This window comes from Caretta caretta, chromosome 1, assembly GCF_965140235.1.
Source record: "Caretta caretta isolate rCarCar2 chromosome 1, rCarCar1.hap1, whole genome shotgun sequence".
Classification (NCBI taxonomy): Eukaryota; Metazoa; Chordata; order Testudines; family Cheloniidae; genus Caretta; species Caretta caretta.
This window is the reverse complement of record NC_134206.1, coordinates 218640531-218656039: the sequence shown is the minus strand read 5'-3', so window position 1 is coordinate 218656039 and position 15509 is coordinate 218640531. Positions and strand designations below refer to the sequence as shown.

At 49.0% G+C, this 15509-nt stretch overlaps 1 protein-coding gene across 3 annotated transcripts in view; it reads left to right on the top strand.

Annotated features, from left to right (window-relative positions):
* The window catches only part of A2ML1 (alpha-2-macroglobulin like 1), a 59005-nt gene extending 53378 nt beyond the window's left edge, over positions 1-5627 (top strand). For all 3 annotated transcript variants that reach the window (XM_048822539.2, XM_075120424.1, XM_048822529.2), the window contains 5 exons: positions 90-180; positions 601-669; positions 3028-3130; positions 4341-4382; positions 5052-5627. In XM_048822539.2, coding sequence (XP_048678496.1) covers positions 90-180; positions 601-669; positions 3028-3130; positions 4341-4381 — 304 coding nt within the window. In that variant the 3' untranslated portion in view covers position 4382; positions 5052-5627. The remainder of the gene's footprint in view (positions 1-89; positions 181-600; positions 670-3027; positions 3131-4340; positions 4383-5051) is intronic.
* The last annotated feature ends 9882 nt before the right edge of the window (positions 5628-15509 follow it).

Below are 15509 nucleotides of genomic sequence, written 5' to 3'. Positions count from 1 at the left end.
AGGGCAGAAGGAAAAGAGGCAGCAAGATCGGGGAAAGGGCAAAGTTAAGGTGGATGTAACCTACATGACCTCCTGCCTTTCACCTCCAGTTATGTGGGGAGCCGTGGCACCTCCAACATGGTCATTATCAAGGTGAAGAACCTGTCTGGATTCACGCCTGTCCGGGGCACCAACTACTTTGTAAGTCGCTTCCCATAACCATTGGCACGTTGTCCCTGGTGACCAGAAACATGTGTTGCATGGAAGCCAGCTCAACCAACAGCCAGGGAGCGCAGACGATGGTCTCAATGCGGGCACTTACCATTGGCTCTGTCACTGGGGTGAAAGTCAGTTCCTGGGGGTACTTTCTACTGCTCCCTGACCCCATAAAACTTTAAACACTCCCCCCCCCGACTCTATGGGTTGTTTCCCATTCACTCCTGTGTGGGTGAGACTCCCTGGGAATGAGCTGGGCTATTGGAGGAGATGCTGGTCAAGAGGTAGGGGACACTTTTCACACACCCCAATCCCTAGAACGTGTCTTCCATGGGTGAGACTCTTGGGAGAATGAGCTGGGGTGTTTTGGGGTGAGACTCTAATGCTGCAGTTCCCCGTCCCCAGCTCCAGCAGCAGCCATTTGTGAAGAGAGTGGAGACTGGGCCTGAGGATCTCACCATCTATCTGGACCAGGTCAGTGCTGGAACAAGGTAGTAGCTTTGTTGCGTCTACACAAACTAATTAACACCTACATTGTAGGTCTCATACCAGCAGTAAGAGTGTTGGGTCCCAGTGGACCTGAGTTAGTTTTGAGGGTCCCAGGCAGTTTATATGGGAGTTTAAACTGGAGGATGTGACCTGATCTCCGACAAGAATCCCATCCTCCTGTGCATCTAGGCAGTCACTGCCAACCCTTTACTCTCTCAGCTCACCCAGCTGGCTACCCAGCTCATTATATTCCCAGGCAGGACTGGCAAACGAGGAGCAGGAGGAATGACTGTACTAACTGCATCAAGCCTCTGACTCAAGCAAGGTTCACCCTCTAAAACAAAAGTTTGTGTGTGCATTCCCTTAGCATGCTAATCTGGGACAACTCCAGTACGGTCTACAGACCCCCTGACAGCTACCTACTGTATGAGAGAGACTGAGTGTCATGCCAGCTGCTGGAGTCTCCTAAACTCTGGGATTTCATCCCTTCTCCTCAATAATTTTGTTCAGAACCTCATTCTCCAAGCACTCCCCAATTCCACATATTCAGTTGGTCACACACTGTATATTTCGAACACCCCGCCCCCGCCCTCAAAGAACAGCATTGTCCCCCCCACCACCCCCGCGCGCCAGCAGCAATGGTCAGTGATCTGACAGAACACTATGACTACCTACCAGCTGTGACAATTGACCCACTGGCATCCAAATGTTCCCTGCCACTACCATGCTGCCCACATTGGCCATCATGGTTCTTAGATGAATTGACACTAAGGGCTGGTGGCTGGAGTGCCAGTGCGGGGAGGGAGGGTACCTGCTCCAAATCATACCGAACTACCAGTTGCAGTCTAATGAAAACACTTGTATTGATGCCACAGTGGTGACTGCAGTAAACAAAATTGTTCTTCGGAACCATCACCTTCATCAGATCCCATCTGAGGTAAGTGTGCTGATTCAGAGCTGCTTCATAAACACAGGCTGGCTCCTCTTCACCACTGCTTCAAACCGCACACCTCAGGGTGCAAGCATGGGGATTGTGCCTCTAGCTCTGAAGAATCCTCCTCCTGCTTTGCTGAGAAGATGGAGTTGAGGCCATGACAGCCTGCGGGGGGCCAAGCATTATATATGCTGGAGCAGCAAGTACAGCGTCCTTCTCACTGTGTCAGAACTGAGTTCATGTCTCTGTCTAGGACACTAGAAGGCACCTGAGAGAGAACTATGCTATCACCTGTGATCTCCTCCTTTGTCTCTCATCTGGTCAAAGCTGGTGGGGAAATGCTTGGCCCACTGCTGAGCCTCCTTCAGAGAAGGCACTTTACCTATCACTCAGAAGCATGCAATAATCCAGCCCATCTTCAAAAGGTCACTCGTGTGTGAATCTAGACAGACATTTCTAAAGGAAGCCAAAGCTGGTGCGTAACACAGCAAGCCCGTCTCTGAGCAGGATGAACTGAGAAGTCTGTTATGCTGGCAGTCTGTTTGGTACAGGATCCATTTCAAGCTTCTAATGCTGACTTGACCTGGTCTTGTCCCCTTAATAGCTTTGTTACATCAAGATCCTTCCATTCTTCAGGGAATGACCATGGCAGCTATGCTCCTCGACATGACCACTAACTGAATCAATGTGTATAATTGAGAATCAGAAAGAGCCTTTTCAAGAATAACCTCCAGGCTTTGGAACACCCTCCCACAGGGATCAGAAAAGCTCTGCTTTCAGATCATGCTAGAAGACTCACTTTTCTTGGAAAACATCCCTGAAAGAACCAGAGCTAATAAACAAGAGCAATGGGCTCCAACATAGTAGCAATGTTTAGATAAAAGAGCAGGGCAGAGAATGTGCCTGTCACTTCAGGACAGATCCTGCTCTTTCTACAGTCCATACTCTGGGCTCAGATAAATACCATGGTATCTAACAAACATTCATAGATAGCTAGATAAACATTATTGAAATCCTGAGTTAAAATCTTACCACTGCCTCAATAGCCAGTTCCGTCTATCGTTAAAAAACCAGAACATCCCTGATATTCAGCACACACGTCTCTGCTCATGTCTTGTTGGTAATGTAACAGCAGGGGGCCCTCCAGGTGCATCAGTAGGAAGTTCATCTGCAAAAGCTGTGTGTGGAGCCCAGGATTTGAACAGCAGGGGTGGGGCTCTAGGGCAGGACAAGGGGCATTGGCAGAGCTGTGTGGGGAGCCCCGGACTGGAATAGCAGGGGGGGCGGGGGCTACAGTGCAGGACTGAGTGACATTGGCAGAGTTGGGGTGTGGGGGAGCTTCCTTAGTGCATGCTCAAACCAGACCTTGTTTGTCCCTCTGTCTCTTATTTTCTTTCTCTCTCTCACAGCTGAATAAGGAGACTCAGACATACTCCTTCACCATGAGCCAATACATTCCAGTGAAGGATCTGAAGCCAGCTGCAGTCAAAGTCTATGATTACTACCAGCCAGGTGGGTTAGGATATGATTTGTGTCAAATTACTGGCAATTTTGCCGAGGAAACGTTGCTTGCAGATTTTAGCTATTTCATTTCAGGTGATTTCACACCCTTTTGATTTTCTGATTTTGTGTGAAATTCAGTAAAACAACTATTTCCCCCCAAAATGAAAAAACAAAACCGGAAAATGTAAATTCCCTTTTGCTTGAAAGGAGCTCTTTTACATTGTGAAAAAGACCCGTTTCAGGGCAAAAGTATTCAGAAAATCACAATGTATTTCTCAGCAGAATGGGCCCAGTTTTGAATGGGTGACAAAATGCAAAAAGTCTCACAAACGAAGTAGTTTCACCTCTACTGTGAATATTTCATGCACCTCTAGGGATTATTATTTATTTGTTCCATATGCACTGTAGAGCCCCCTTTAACATAAAATAACCTTGCCATCAAAATGCTGCTTCCTTCTCCTCCTCCCCCTGCAACATGTGGAATTAATTCCCCTCCAAAATACAAATACAAGTAAATTGCAGAAAACTTGGAGAGTCAAATTCAGTCCTTGCCCAGGGGCAGGTTTTTGGCTATAAAAATGTCATCACTTTAAAGTCCAGGATGTTACAGCTGAGCAGCACTAAAAATGGGAGCCTCACAAAGATTCACAGTTTCTCAGTGGAACCTAGTACACCCTTGGCTCTAGGAGGTCCTGAGATCTCCTACAGAAAAGCTCTTTTAGGTCCTGTTTGGTTTTTAGTCGGTCTCTCTCCCACCCCCCCCCACCCCATTGTGACTCAAGATATCTAAGACACTTTGATTTACAGCCAGTCATACTTTCAGAAATTCTCGGACCATTTCAAAAGTAGATTTTTCTCACATCTGGCACGTAGACAATACCTCATGGTGATGTTAGGAATAAAGATTTAATTGCCAGTCTTTTGAGACAACCTGCATGATGCATCCATCCCAAAGCATGCCAGTAAAATCTCCCCACCACATGAACATTTATTTGCTCATATTAATTTTAAACTATTATTGAGTCTCCTCCCCCTGTTCCTTACTTTGCTCAACCAATGGTACAGTCTGAAGATGTTGGAAAGTTCAGCCATCCAGAGCATGGCTGTACCTTCGGTGACCTGGGGGAGGGTTGTAGTTCATCTGGGAATCGGGCTTCTCTTCTTTTCCCCCAGCTTGTGTCTGGTGCTGAAAGTAATTGTCTCTTTTCTTCGGTTACAGACGAGCAGGCGACGGTGGAATACGCAGATCCATGCCAGTGAGGTGAGCATGGCTTTCATGGAGTAGTATGCACCATTATTGTGCAACCTAATACAAGCACAGGCATGAGGTAAAGAAAAGAAGCACTTCTCTCTGAGTCAGTGCTGATCCCAATCCCGGGAGGCTCTGTGCTGCAGGCAGTGGTATGGATGTCTCAGTAGGGAGGTCCTCTCCCATCTGAGTCACTACTGACCCGAGGGCTCCAGTGTGTGATAGGGGGCACAGTGCTGCAGGGGGTGCTGTGGGTGGCTCAGGAGGGGCGCTCTCCCCTCTGAGTTAGAACCTAGCCCAATGCCCCAATGTGATGCTAAGGGTGCTGTGCTACAGGGAGTGGTGTGTGGGATGTAGTAGAGGGTGGTCTCCTCCCGAGTCTGTACCTACCCTGGTGCCCCAGCATGATGCCAAGGGCAGCTGTGCTGATGGAAGTGCTGCCTGTGAGATAAGATGAAAAACTAACTGGCTGTGGTCAGTAAAAGATCCCATGGTACTATGTACAAGAACAGGCAATTCCTTTCATCTCCTAAACTGTTGTGCAGTTTTACTAAACAGCTGCCACATTCCACCCCAGAAGTGGCTGCATCCAGCCCCTGAGTGTAAAGTGCTTTAAGACCCTTCAGAATGAAAGGCACTAGGGAAATGTGTGTAAACTTACTTTTCCCCCCTCTTTTTCAGGGGATGAGATAGACACACCTTGTCCCTGGTGTAATTCACAGGAATTCCTGGTTCTTCCATTGCACTTAACTTCTGAGCCAAGGGGGAAGAGAATCTCTATCTACACTGCTCACATGCAGCTCCAGAATGCATCAATTAAACCTCTCATCGATCCAGTAAGGGGGTGGGGAAGGAAGAGGTTATAGGGTGAATAGAAGAAACCTTCATTCCTCTCTATATAGAAAGAAAAGGAGAAGAGCTGAGTGCCACACAGAAGGCAATCTCAAGGGAATACACAGGGGGCCTGGGCCAGTTGAGAGCTAGGTAACCCCCTTTAACATTCTCCTAGAGAGAGGGGTAGGAAGCTACAAAAAGAGGAATCTGGGGGATGCACCCAAAGGGAGAATGCAGGGCAGTTAATGTTTGGGTGCTGGGTTGATGGAGCTACTGGGAGGGCTAGAAAATACCTACTGAGAATTAGAGTGTGATGGATGTAGGGTTAGTTTGCTAGGAGGGGTCAATCTCACATCATGGGACTATGTTCATATAATCGATTTACATATTGAGAGTTGTTAATAAATTGCAGTTTTGGATGTCTTTTGGCATATATGTCTGGTGCTGACCCTAATCCTGTTGTTCCTGTGAGGGCAGCCAGGGTTGGGATATGTCTGTGCTCACTTGTTACCCCCTTGTCTGCAGTCTCCCCAGAACTGGCAGCACCTTTGTTGCCTCCTTAAATCAAGGCACTGAGCATCAATGAAGTATATGGCTGTGAGCATTGTGGATTATGTCCGCAGTGTGGGTATGCCTACAGGACTGACCAAATCCTGGTCCAGCCTGCACTGCCCTCCGTGTAAAGCCTGTGGTGGATTGCCCAGGGCAAACTCTTCTAAGGTTGTCCCACAGTCCTGTTCAGGGATGCGGAGTGGGGTCCCCCGCAGGACACGGCTGGGCTGGATGGGCTGCAGCTGTGGAATCCCTGCAGGTGGTGATGGTGCTTCTCTGGAGTCTGCTGGGAATTCTATGCTGAGAACGAGGTGTGACTTCTGGTGTTCTCAGTTGGACCAGTGATACCAAGAGGGCAGACTCTTCCTCACTGCTGTTGTTCACTTCTGTCCAGCACCCATCCCCAGGGGGAGCAAATGAAGCACCAATCCCAAGGTTGGAGTAATGACGGGCCCTGCTGTCTTCAGAAGGGAGAGTAGGTTGGTTGCCATGCAGGCCTAGAACTGGACAACTGAGCCAGCTCCAGCTGGGAGTTGGACACTTCCTGAAGGCTGGACATTACTGCTGCTGAGGCAGGGTTGGGAGACTTGACAAGGGGCTAAGTCTTGCCTGTGGGGTGGGAGAGGCCCCTTAGCAAAAGGGCAGGGGCACAAATACCCATCAAATGGCCACATGGTGGTGGGAACTGTCCCCAGGATGAAAGCCGAGGCCTGCAATGGCAGATAATGGGCTGCTGTCTCTGGATTGCTGGGGCTCAGGAGGAGGTAGGAAGGGGAAGAAGTAGCTCTCCCTATGCCCATGTTGTTTTCCTCCCTGTTTCTCCTCTCCCTAAAGGCTCCTATCTAGGTCTCCCTTTTTCTTCTCCTTGTCCTTCATCTTCTCCTGGGTCTTTTGACTAGAGGGAAAGAGGAAGGAGGAGGAGGAGGACTGCCTGCTGCACTGCGATTCCTGTAGGCAAACGGAAAAGAGCTGGACAGGAGGGTGCCAACTGGGGATGATGTACCACAGGAGCCTGATCGACTTGCCTTCCGCTTCCTGACGAGCGGGCCCACAACTCGGCTCATCGAGGGTGTAGGGTGGGGAGTAGGGTTGAACGGCAAATATCAAACCGTTAGGGAAATGGCCAGAACCACCCATGTTACTCAGTAAAACTCTCATAGCTTCACCTATTCTAGGTAATGCCACAGCTTACTGTATAAATACCCAGGAGTTATACACATTGCTGGGTACCCACCAACACAGCTAGATGGGCTACCAATAAATATCCCTGAGTGAGACATTAATTCAATCCCATAAATGGTGTCAGGAGGTGGCAGAGCTCCAGGTGGGCACAACATGCCTAGGATGGCTCCCTCCCTGACTGACTTCTCCCTTGCTGCCCTCCCTCTTTCTGGCTCCCTCTCAGCCTTTATTGCCCGTGGCTTGTCAGACCAGCAGGTGTTGCCAATCCTCAGGCCGGCATCAGGCCTTTTCCATCAGCTCCAATCTGTTTCCCTTGACTGGAGCTGACCGGGCAGGGGCTAATTAGGTGCTAATTAGGTGCTTCTGCACCAGCACCCTGCTACAATGGCCAAGCTGGCTTTTCTTAAACAACTTCTAGCCCTTTGCTGCTCAGTGACCCAGGCCTGGTCCCCACCAGTGGTGACTTGTCCCTTCGTTCTGGCTGCTGATGAATTGCCCCTTGTGTCCCCTGCTGTGAGTGCTTGGGATAAAGATGGCAGATATGTCATGCAATTTAGTGCAGGGACTGGATGGCTCCTGGATCCTGGGGAATAGGGTAGGGGTCACCTATAGGAGCCAGGGTCTAGTCAAACTCCTCATAGCAGTAACTAAATGTTTCCCTTTTCTTACCACAGTTCTCTTGCCTTTGTGAATGTGTGGGTTTTGGTTGAATTCCTAGTGGTTCAAGTAGGCCCCTTTGTTGACAATCCTTTGGAAAGAAACCAATGGTGGAATGGGCTCCATGAACTGGACTCCTCTCTCATCTCCAGGCACTGTCTATACCAGCTGAAAAAGCATTGCAACAAGCTGTTGCTAGGAATGTCTTGACTTTGTAAAGCCTGTACATCGCCTTGTGTCCACACACATCAGCCATCCCAGGCTTTTTACAAGTGTTGGTTCTACCAATTGGTTTTAGTGCCTGGGATCAGGTCTTCAGCTTAGATCTGGTTGAACTGGCACCCTCTAGAATGGTTTCTTCCCCAGTGCTGATGGGTAGCCACAGTGGTTGCATCTGCCCCAGTTCAGCTGGTTCTCCTAAGACCTACGTCTATCAGAATCTCGGCCTCTGGATCAACAGTGGCATGAGGAGAATGCACCTGGACACACAAAGGAGCAGGAACAGGCTTGGGAGCAGAGCCAGGCTCAGTCTGTTCCCCACATATATGCTTTCCCTGGTAAATGGTGCCACCTGTGTAGAAGCCACTCCTAGCTGTAACTTATTTGATTGATCTGCACACATGGCTTCCCCAGAACCACAGATCTCACATAGCACACAGCCCAGTGCACTTGATCAATTCACCGATGCATCCACTGACAGCTGAGCCCCCACTATCCTTGTGCCACGTGCTCTGCATGTGGCAGAAGCTTTGCTTCTCCCATGGATTTCTGGACCTGGTTCCAGTTCCTCTTCGTTAGTACTAGGGTTGGTCCCAAGGCACAACATTCAGATTTGGATGTAGGTCTTCAGCATCCCCAAGTTCAGGGGTGTCCAGATCCGGTGTTTTTGAGTTAGCCTGTTATACCAGCTTCACAGGCTGGATCTAGATCTGAAGTTCTGCAGAGCCTTCAGCTGTTTAATATCCAGCTCTGAATCTTGTGGCTCACAGCTGGGAGGCTTGGTTCAGAGAAGCCTGCAGCTGTTGAGGTGTTGGTCAGAATCTCTCAGATCAGCAAGTTCAAGGTCTGGAAATCTCAACCCGGAACAAGGATTCTTCCTCATAAGATATGCTCCAGCTGCAGGGAGGAGCCCTTGAGGAATAGGCTTTTTCCTTCTGATGTTTTTGGATTTCCAGTCCCGGGCAGTGCAGAGGCAGCTGTGGAAACGGGAACGTAATGTGGTGGACAGGGTTTGGGATCACAGCAGTATGACAAAGTGGGGTTGGTAGCAAAGGTTTGGGTTTAAAGTTTAGGTATTCACATTCAAGCTTGGGACAAAGATTCCAGGGATTGGGTGGCTGGTTTTCGAGTTTGCTTTGAGTTTTTGGGTGAAGGTTTCCAAACTTCAGCTGAGTTAGGCAGAAGATTTGGGGCTTCCTGTCTGGGATTTGGGCAGTTCCAGTTGAAGGGTTCAGAGTGTTGCCTGATTTTATGGGAGATTAATAATATTGTTTAGATAATATGGGTTATAGGATCACCAGTTAATCTGATCAGAAGATAATAAGGTTTGTGTCCCAGAATCAGGCTACACAGAATTCACAGGGACCCTCGGGATGCGTGTAACCCTTCTGCCAGGTGAAGCCGGCAGCAACCAGGGCCGGGTTCAATATCTAGGGGTTTCTTTCCATTGACATAACACAGAACTGGCTTGAGCCACCACCCAGTAACCTGGGAAAATTACACACCACCCCTAGGCGCCTCTGAGAGACAATACTTCCCCACTCACAAACGCAGAGTCTGAGCGTAGAAAAGAAACTTTTAATGAAAGGAGGGAAATCACCTGATGTTAATCAGGGAAAATGCCACAAGCAGGATTCTTAATCATAAAACTGTGAACAGGACACCCAGCCCAGCATGCATGGGGCAGTGACTTCCGCCTCATGTTCTTGAGTTCTGCAACCAAAGGTTCCTTTTCTGTGCCCCTCTCTTCTGGCTCACCACACCCCACTCGCAGTGATTGTCCTTGGTTAGTGAGGACCCAGGGTTCAGAGGCGCATCTGTGTGAGTTCACCTCCCACCCAGGGAAGAAGGCATCTTGCTTGCTCTGCCATCAGAGCACTTCCTTTGGCTGGCCACCCCGTCAGCCACTGCTCCTCGCTGCCCTGCCAGCCTCTGCTTCTCGCTACCTAGCCACCCCGCCAGCCGCTGCTCCTCTCTGCTGGCCGTTCCGCCAGCCACGGTTCCTCCCTGCCTCACCAGCCGCTCGTTCAACAGTTGACTATCAGTTACCTTCTGCTGCCTCTTTGCTATGACCTCTGCACATCAGTCTGTTAGTGATTTTCAGCTCTTTGCAGACTGGGCAGAAACACTGTCCCACCACAACTGAGTTCAATTTTGATGAAGGTTTCTGAATTGGTTTCAGATTTTAGCCTCTTTGTGTGTGGACTCAGTAGAGAACCAAGGATTAATGGGCCACAGAAGATATGTCTACACTGCAATTAAAAACCCACAACTGGCCTGGGTCAGCTGACTCCGGCTCACAGGGCTCAGGCTGAGGGGCTGTTTATTTGAGGTGTAGATGTTCGGGCTCGGGCTGGAGCCTGGGCTTTAGGATCCTGCGGTGTGGGAGGGTCATGATAACCCAAGAACAGCTGGCCCGAGAACCCAAGTCAGCTGGCACAGGCAAGCCACAATTGTCTAACTGCAGTGTAGACATAGACTGAACTCCTCTCTAGCTCCAGGTCATGGCGAAGACTCTTTGGCAAGGGATAGCATGTATGTGGGGAGTTTACACTGATGTTGCCTATGTTTCAGGTTAAGGTTTCATTGTTCAGTCTGAGCTGTGGGGCCATTGTCTGAGTTTAGGGAGTGAGAACTGAGATGTGTTCTCATTCAGTCCAAACTCTCTCTCACTCGATCCCTGGGGACTCTATCATGAAGACAAAGTTACTTTCACGTGAGGCGGCGGAGGAAGTGAGACACATTTTCCAGCTGCTCTCTCTCCATAAAAGAGATCTTATGCTCTGAGGGATGGATGCCAGTAGCCCCACTTTAAACCTTCCCCTTTGCCTGAAATCTGTGATTCTCCCATGAAAACCACCAGCATAGGTCTGCCATGAGCCAATAAACAACAGCTGAAGAGTGCCAGCCATGAACAGAGGGAGGCTGGGCCTACAGCTGAGAGAACTCTCTGACCTGCCTGTTGCTGCTCCTGCTGCTTTGTTTTCCTAGCATGTTCTCCACCCTTTACTTGGCTTTCAGAGACGGTGTGCTCCATTACAGCAGCGTAAAGCAGGAGGAGCTCCACTGAAATCAGGGACTGACTGAGTTACATACGTGGCACTGTCGTCTCAGTGTAGCCAGACTGTCAGGGCAGGAGCCCAGCAGGGCCCCTGTCAGTGTCATGTCTTTCTTTCTAGGAATGTTTTTAGTGAATTCCTTCCTTGTGAATGTTCCTGGATCAACAGTCATGGGGAGTGAAGGGCCCTGTGCATCCCTGTTAAAAAGAATCTTTGTTAAACTGGAGCAAAGACATATCAGTAATGAGAACAACATACGTACGTACAAACTCTTGAATGAATATTCTAGTTACAAAAATTAAAAAGTCAGCAAACCAGGAGAGTCAAAGTGCAGGGCGCGTTTCAACATTTGTGATTAAAGCACATGACTGAGAGGCAAGAGACCAACATCTAATCCCGGCTCTGCCCCCAACTTTGAGTGAAAAGGGACCTTGAGCAAATCCCTCTTCTCCGTGCCATAGTTTCCCCATGTTAGAAGCAGAGATAGTAACCAGACAGGGGGGTGGGGTGGGTATAAGTTATTCATGTTTGCAAAGTGTTTTGAGACTCATGGATGGAAGGGGCCAGAGAAGGGCACATTATTACTCTTACAGAACCACTCAACGTTTGGGGCTGGAGGTGTCGAGTGAAGGGGAGGTGAATGTTGGTGTCACACCAGTAGCATCAGCCACACTGTCCCCCACAGAAAAGTTTCCCCCAAATCTCCTCTGGGTTGACCGTTGTTCTGGAGCCCAGTCAAATACCACAGCACCCAGGTCCATGATTTTCCCCTTTATTTTCATTCTTTTCACACTCAGGAAAATTCCCAGATTCAAATGATCAAAAATAATCAGACACCCCAAAAATTCACCAGGAAATGGCTACTGGGGCAAGAAGCATTAGCTCAGCCTGCACCTAGCCCTGCAATCCAACATGCACCCTGTGGACATCACCCACCCACCCAGTGCTGATAACCCAAACCCTCACAGGTGGGGCTGTTGGGGCATCCCTTGTCCCTCAGCCCAGCAAGGACAACTCAGGAATCCTGCTGAACAGGGGCAGGGCCTGCTGCTGGGAGCATGACTTCCATCTGACCTCCTCCTCCCTGTGTGCTGGAACAGAGGAGAGGGGCAGATCACCCAGGAGCCATTTAGGGAGGAGAGTGAGTCAGAGGTGATAAACAGACATATTCTACATTGCATGTCTAAGAGGTGCAGCACAAAAAGCACAGACCAAAGGAGAGGGAGCAGAGGTGATTTTAAGCTACTTGGGGCTACACAAACTCTGAGCCATCTGGGGACCAGTGAAACACCTACTGTGTTTGTAAATTAATCAGGCTGTGGTTAGTCGGCACCTCCCCCCGCCCTCGCTGGCAGTTTTAGCTGAGAGGTCAAGGATTGCATTGGTCATGTATACTGAATGCCTATCTTCGTGCTAGAGGAGAATGCCTGGGTGAGGCACATATGTGAGGGTTAATAATATGAATGGGATTGTACCAGTGCGATCTCTGGGGGCTGTGGAGAAATGGAGACATTTGCATAGTTATAATTACCAGATTGTGGACTGTGAAACTTTATGGATCCTGGAGATAGTATAAACTGTGTACGGATTCCAACATTAGTTTAAAGTACATGAATACTTCACTGCTAGAGAAAAATACCATATTAGAAAATCAATAATACACCCCAGAATATCATGAATCTGTTTCTTAAAAATGATTTGTGTTGTTTCCACTTAATATTAAGCAAAACAAGGGAGTTCAGGGAGGAAGGGAAGATCATGTTGATTTCCTCTTTGACGAAGTTGGCAAGGTCTTTCACAGAGGGGGAAGAGGGTGGTGAAGTGGGAAGAGATTTAGGAAGGAACAACAGGTGTTGGAGGTTAGTAGGATGGATTTGTGGTGGGAGAGACGGGCAAAGGAGACAAGGGTGGATAACCTCCACATGCCATCATAAGGATGTGTTGAGGGTATGAGAGAGAATTAAAATTGCTCTGGTTGTTTAGTGACTTTTACTCTGCACTTTCAGACTCTCTGATATTTGTTTGGTTCTTAAAAAATAGTAATAATTTGCCTTTCTCTGGCATATTCCACCTTTACAAACACAATGCCCTTGATGGGGTAGTTCAGTGTTGCTATCCCCACTTTAACCACAGAGAAACTAAAGCATAGAGATGTGAACTGATTTGCCAACATTCCCGGACTCCCAGTCTTGAATTTGGACCATAAAATGATGCCCTTCATATTTACATATGACCTCAACTTTGAATCTCCTCTTCTTCTGCCTTTTCATTTTTAAATTAAAATGTTCATTTAAGAGTTTGTGTGTATTTATTTTGCTCACATTCTTGACGGGGAATTGCAGCCTTCACTCCCCAGGGCTGTCTATCCAGCAACTTTCACACGGAAGAAATCTGCTAAACACAGTCGTAGAAAGAAATGACATAGACATGAGTCACATGCATCCTTGCTTGTTTCCATCCAGTTCTGAGTCTCCAGCCACATTGAGGTCTTAGGCCAAGTCTACAGTAAAAAGTTAGGTCAGCCCAGCTTACGTCACTCAGGGGTGTGAAAAATTCACACCCCAGAGCCTTGTAGTTAAGCCAACCTAACCCCCAGTGTTGATGGCGCTAGGTTGACAGGAGAATTCTTTCTTGACCTAGCTACCAACTCTCAGGTAGCTGGATTACCTATGCTGATGGGAGAACCCCTCCCATTGGTGTAGGTAGTGGCTGCACTGAAGCTCTCAGTGACGCTGCTATAATTCATTCAGTCACTGACTTCGCTGGAGCACCTCCAGATTTACACCGCTGTAACTGAGAGCTGTGCTTGGTCACTGGTTCAGAACACTGGGTAGAGAATGAATAGAGAACACAGCTGGGCAAACAAAGCAGCAGGAGCAGGAATGGGCAGGTCAGAGAGCTCTCGCAGGTGCATGTCCAGCCTCACTCTATTCATGTACTCACACCCGTGCTGGCCCCTGGTGCTCCCCATGAGCTGTCATTTATTAGCTCATGACCGAGCCACACTGGCAGTTTTCATGGGAGAATCATGACCTCAGGCAAAGGGGCAGGTTTCAAGTGGGTCTAACAGTGCCTGGCCCTCAGAATGTAAGAGGTCCCTTTTCTATGAAGAGATGGAATCTGGAGAATGTGTCCTCCCCAAGAGAACGTAACTTTGTCTTCATGATGTAGTGTCTATGGATGCAGAGAGAAATGGTTTGGACTGGATGAGAATGAGCCTCAGCCTTCATCCCCAAACTCAGACAGCAGACCCAGAGCTCAGACTGTACAGTGAAACCTTCACCCAAAACAAAGGCAGCAGAAGTGCAAACTCTGCTCCGCCCCATGTGCTACCCATTGCCAGTGTGTCTCAGCCCTACCCCGGAGCAGCCCAACACTAGGGACTATGGGGGAATTCAGCCTCCACAGCCCAGCTTGGGAGGAAAAACCTGGTTCTTGCCTGAGCTTTCCAAGCCTCTGACTCTGCAAACCCAAGAGATCCCCCACTGGCCCACCGACCATTGGGTCAATTCCAAACACCTGGAAGTTCAGGAGTTCAGACCTGGCTCTCAAACTACAGCTGGCTTCTGTCTGAACCAAAACAAGGGACTGGCCATCTCTGACCTTGGGAGTTTTAAAGACCTAGCTCCAAATGTGTGGTAGTATTAATGAACAGGAACTGGCCCCAGCTCCACAGCCCACTAAGACAGCTGTAGGCATCAGAGCAAGAGCAAGTGGCTCAGGGACAAGTGGGCAGTTGTGGATGCAGGAAGATCAGAGGGAACCATGGTGTCCAGCTGGTAAATATCTCTTTTCACTGGTAGTTTTGCAGCGGGAAGCCCGGGCACTGGTCTATCACCAACAAATATGTAAAGGCTGGGAGCGACCCATGAGAGCTGCCAGTGCCGGTGTCCGTGCCACCTAAAACACATGCAGGGAACAGAGTGGATTGCCTCTGTTCCCAAGGCAGCTCTCTGTCCCTGCTGCTTTGTTTGTCCAGTTGCGTTCCCTCCACTTCACTGTAGACCCAGAGGCAGAGTCTCTGCTGGGTAGGCCACAGAGGGCCAGGCCTGAGTCTAGCTTCCCGAACATCTTTTCTTCATAATTTTTTCTCTCTCACTTTCATGAGTGAATTTTAGCAGCTGGTGGATCAACAGCCACTAGAGACCAAAGCACTCAGTGTATTCCCAGAACAAGTTCAGCACAGACAAACTTCTCCACCCAGCACCCACACTGCCAAGCAATGTGTCTCGCTCTGATCTGCAGGGATCACCTACCCTGGATGCATCTGGGCAAGGGAAACATGGCTGGGATGCCAGGACACTGCTGGCATGTGCCGTTTGGTGGTCTCGTTTATTCTTGTACGTTTCAGTGAACTGTGCACAGCACTGGAGTTTTTTACAGAACCGGCTGTGTGCATCCACACACAGTGGTGCTGGCAGCTTTGGCTGCTCCAGGGTGTTCTCAGACTCCTGGAGCACCTACTCCATTGTGCCCAGTGCTGTGAGAAGCAGCTTTCGAGGGACTTTTCCACTGCAAAGCACTACATTGCGTGACGGAGTCTGGGGGATCAGCTGCCCCTGGACAGCTGTAACCCTTATGAATTCCCACCAAAGCTGGGTACTAACTATTTCAGATGACACCAATTCAGCTGGAC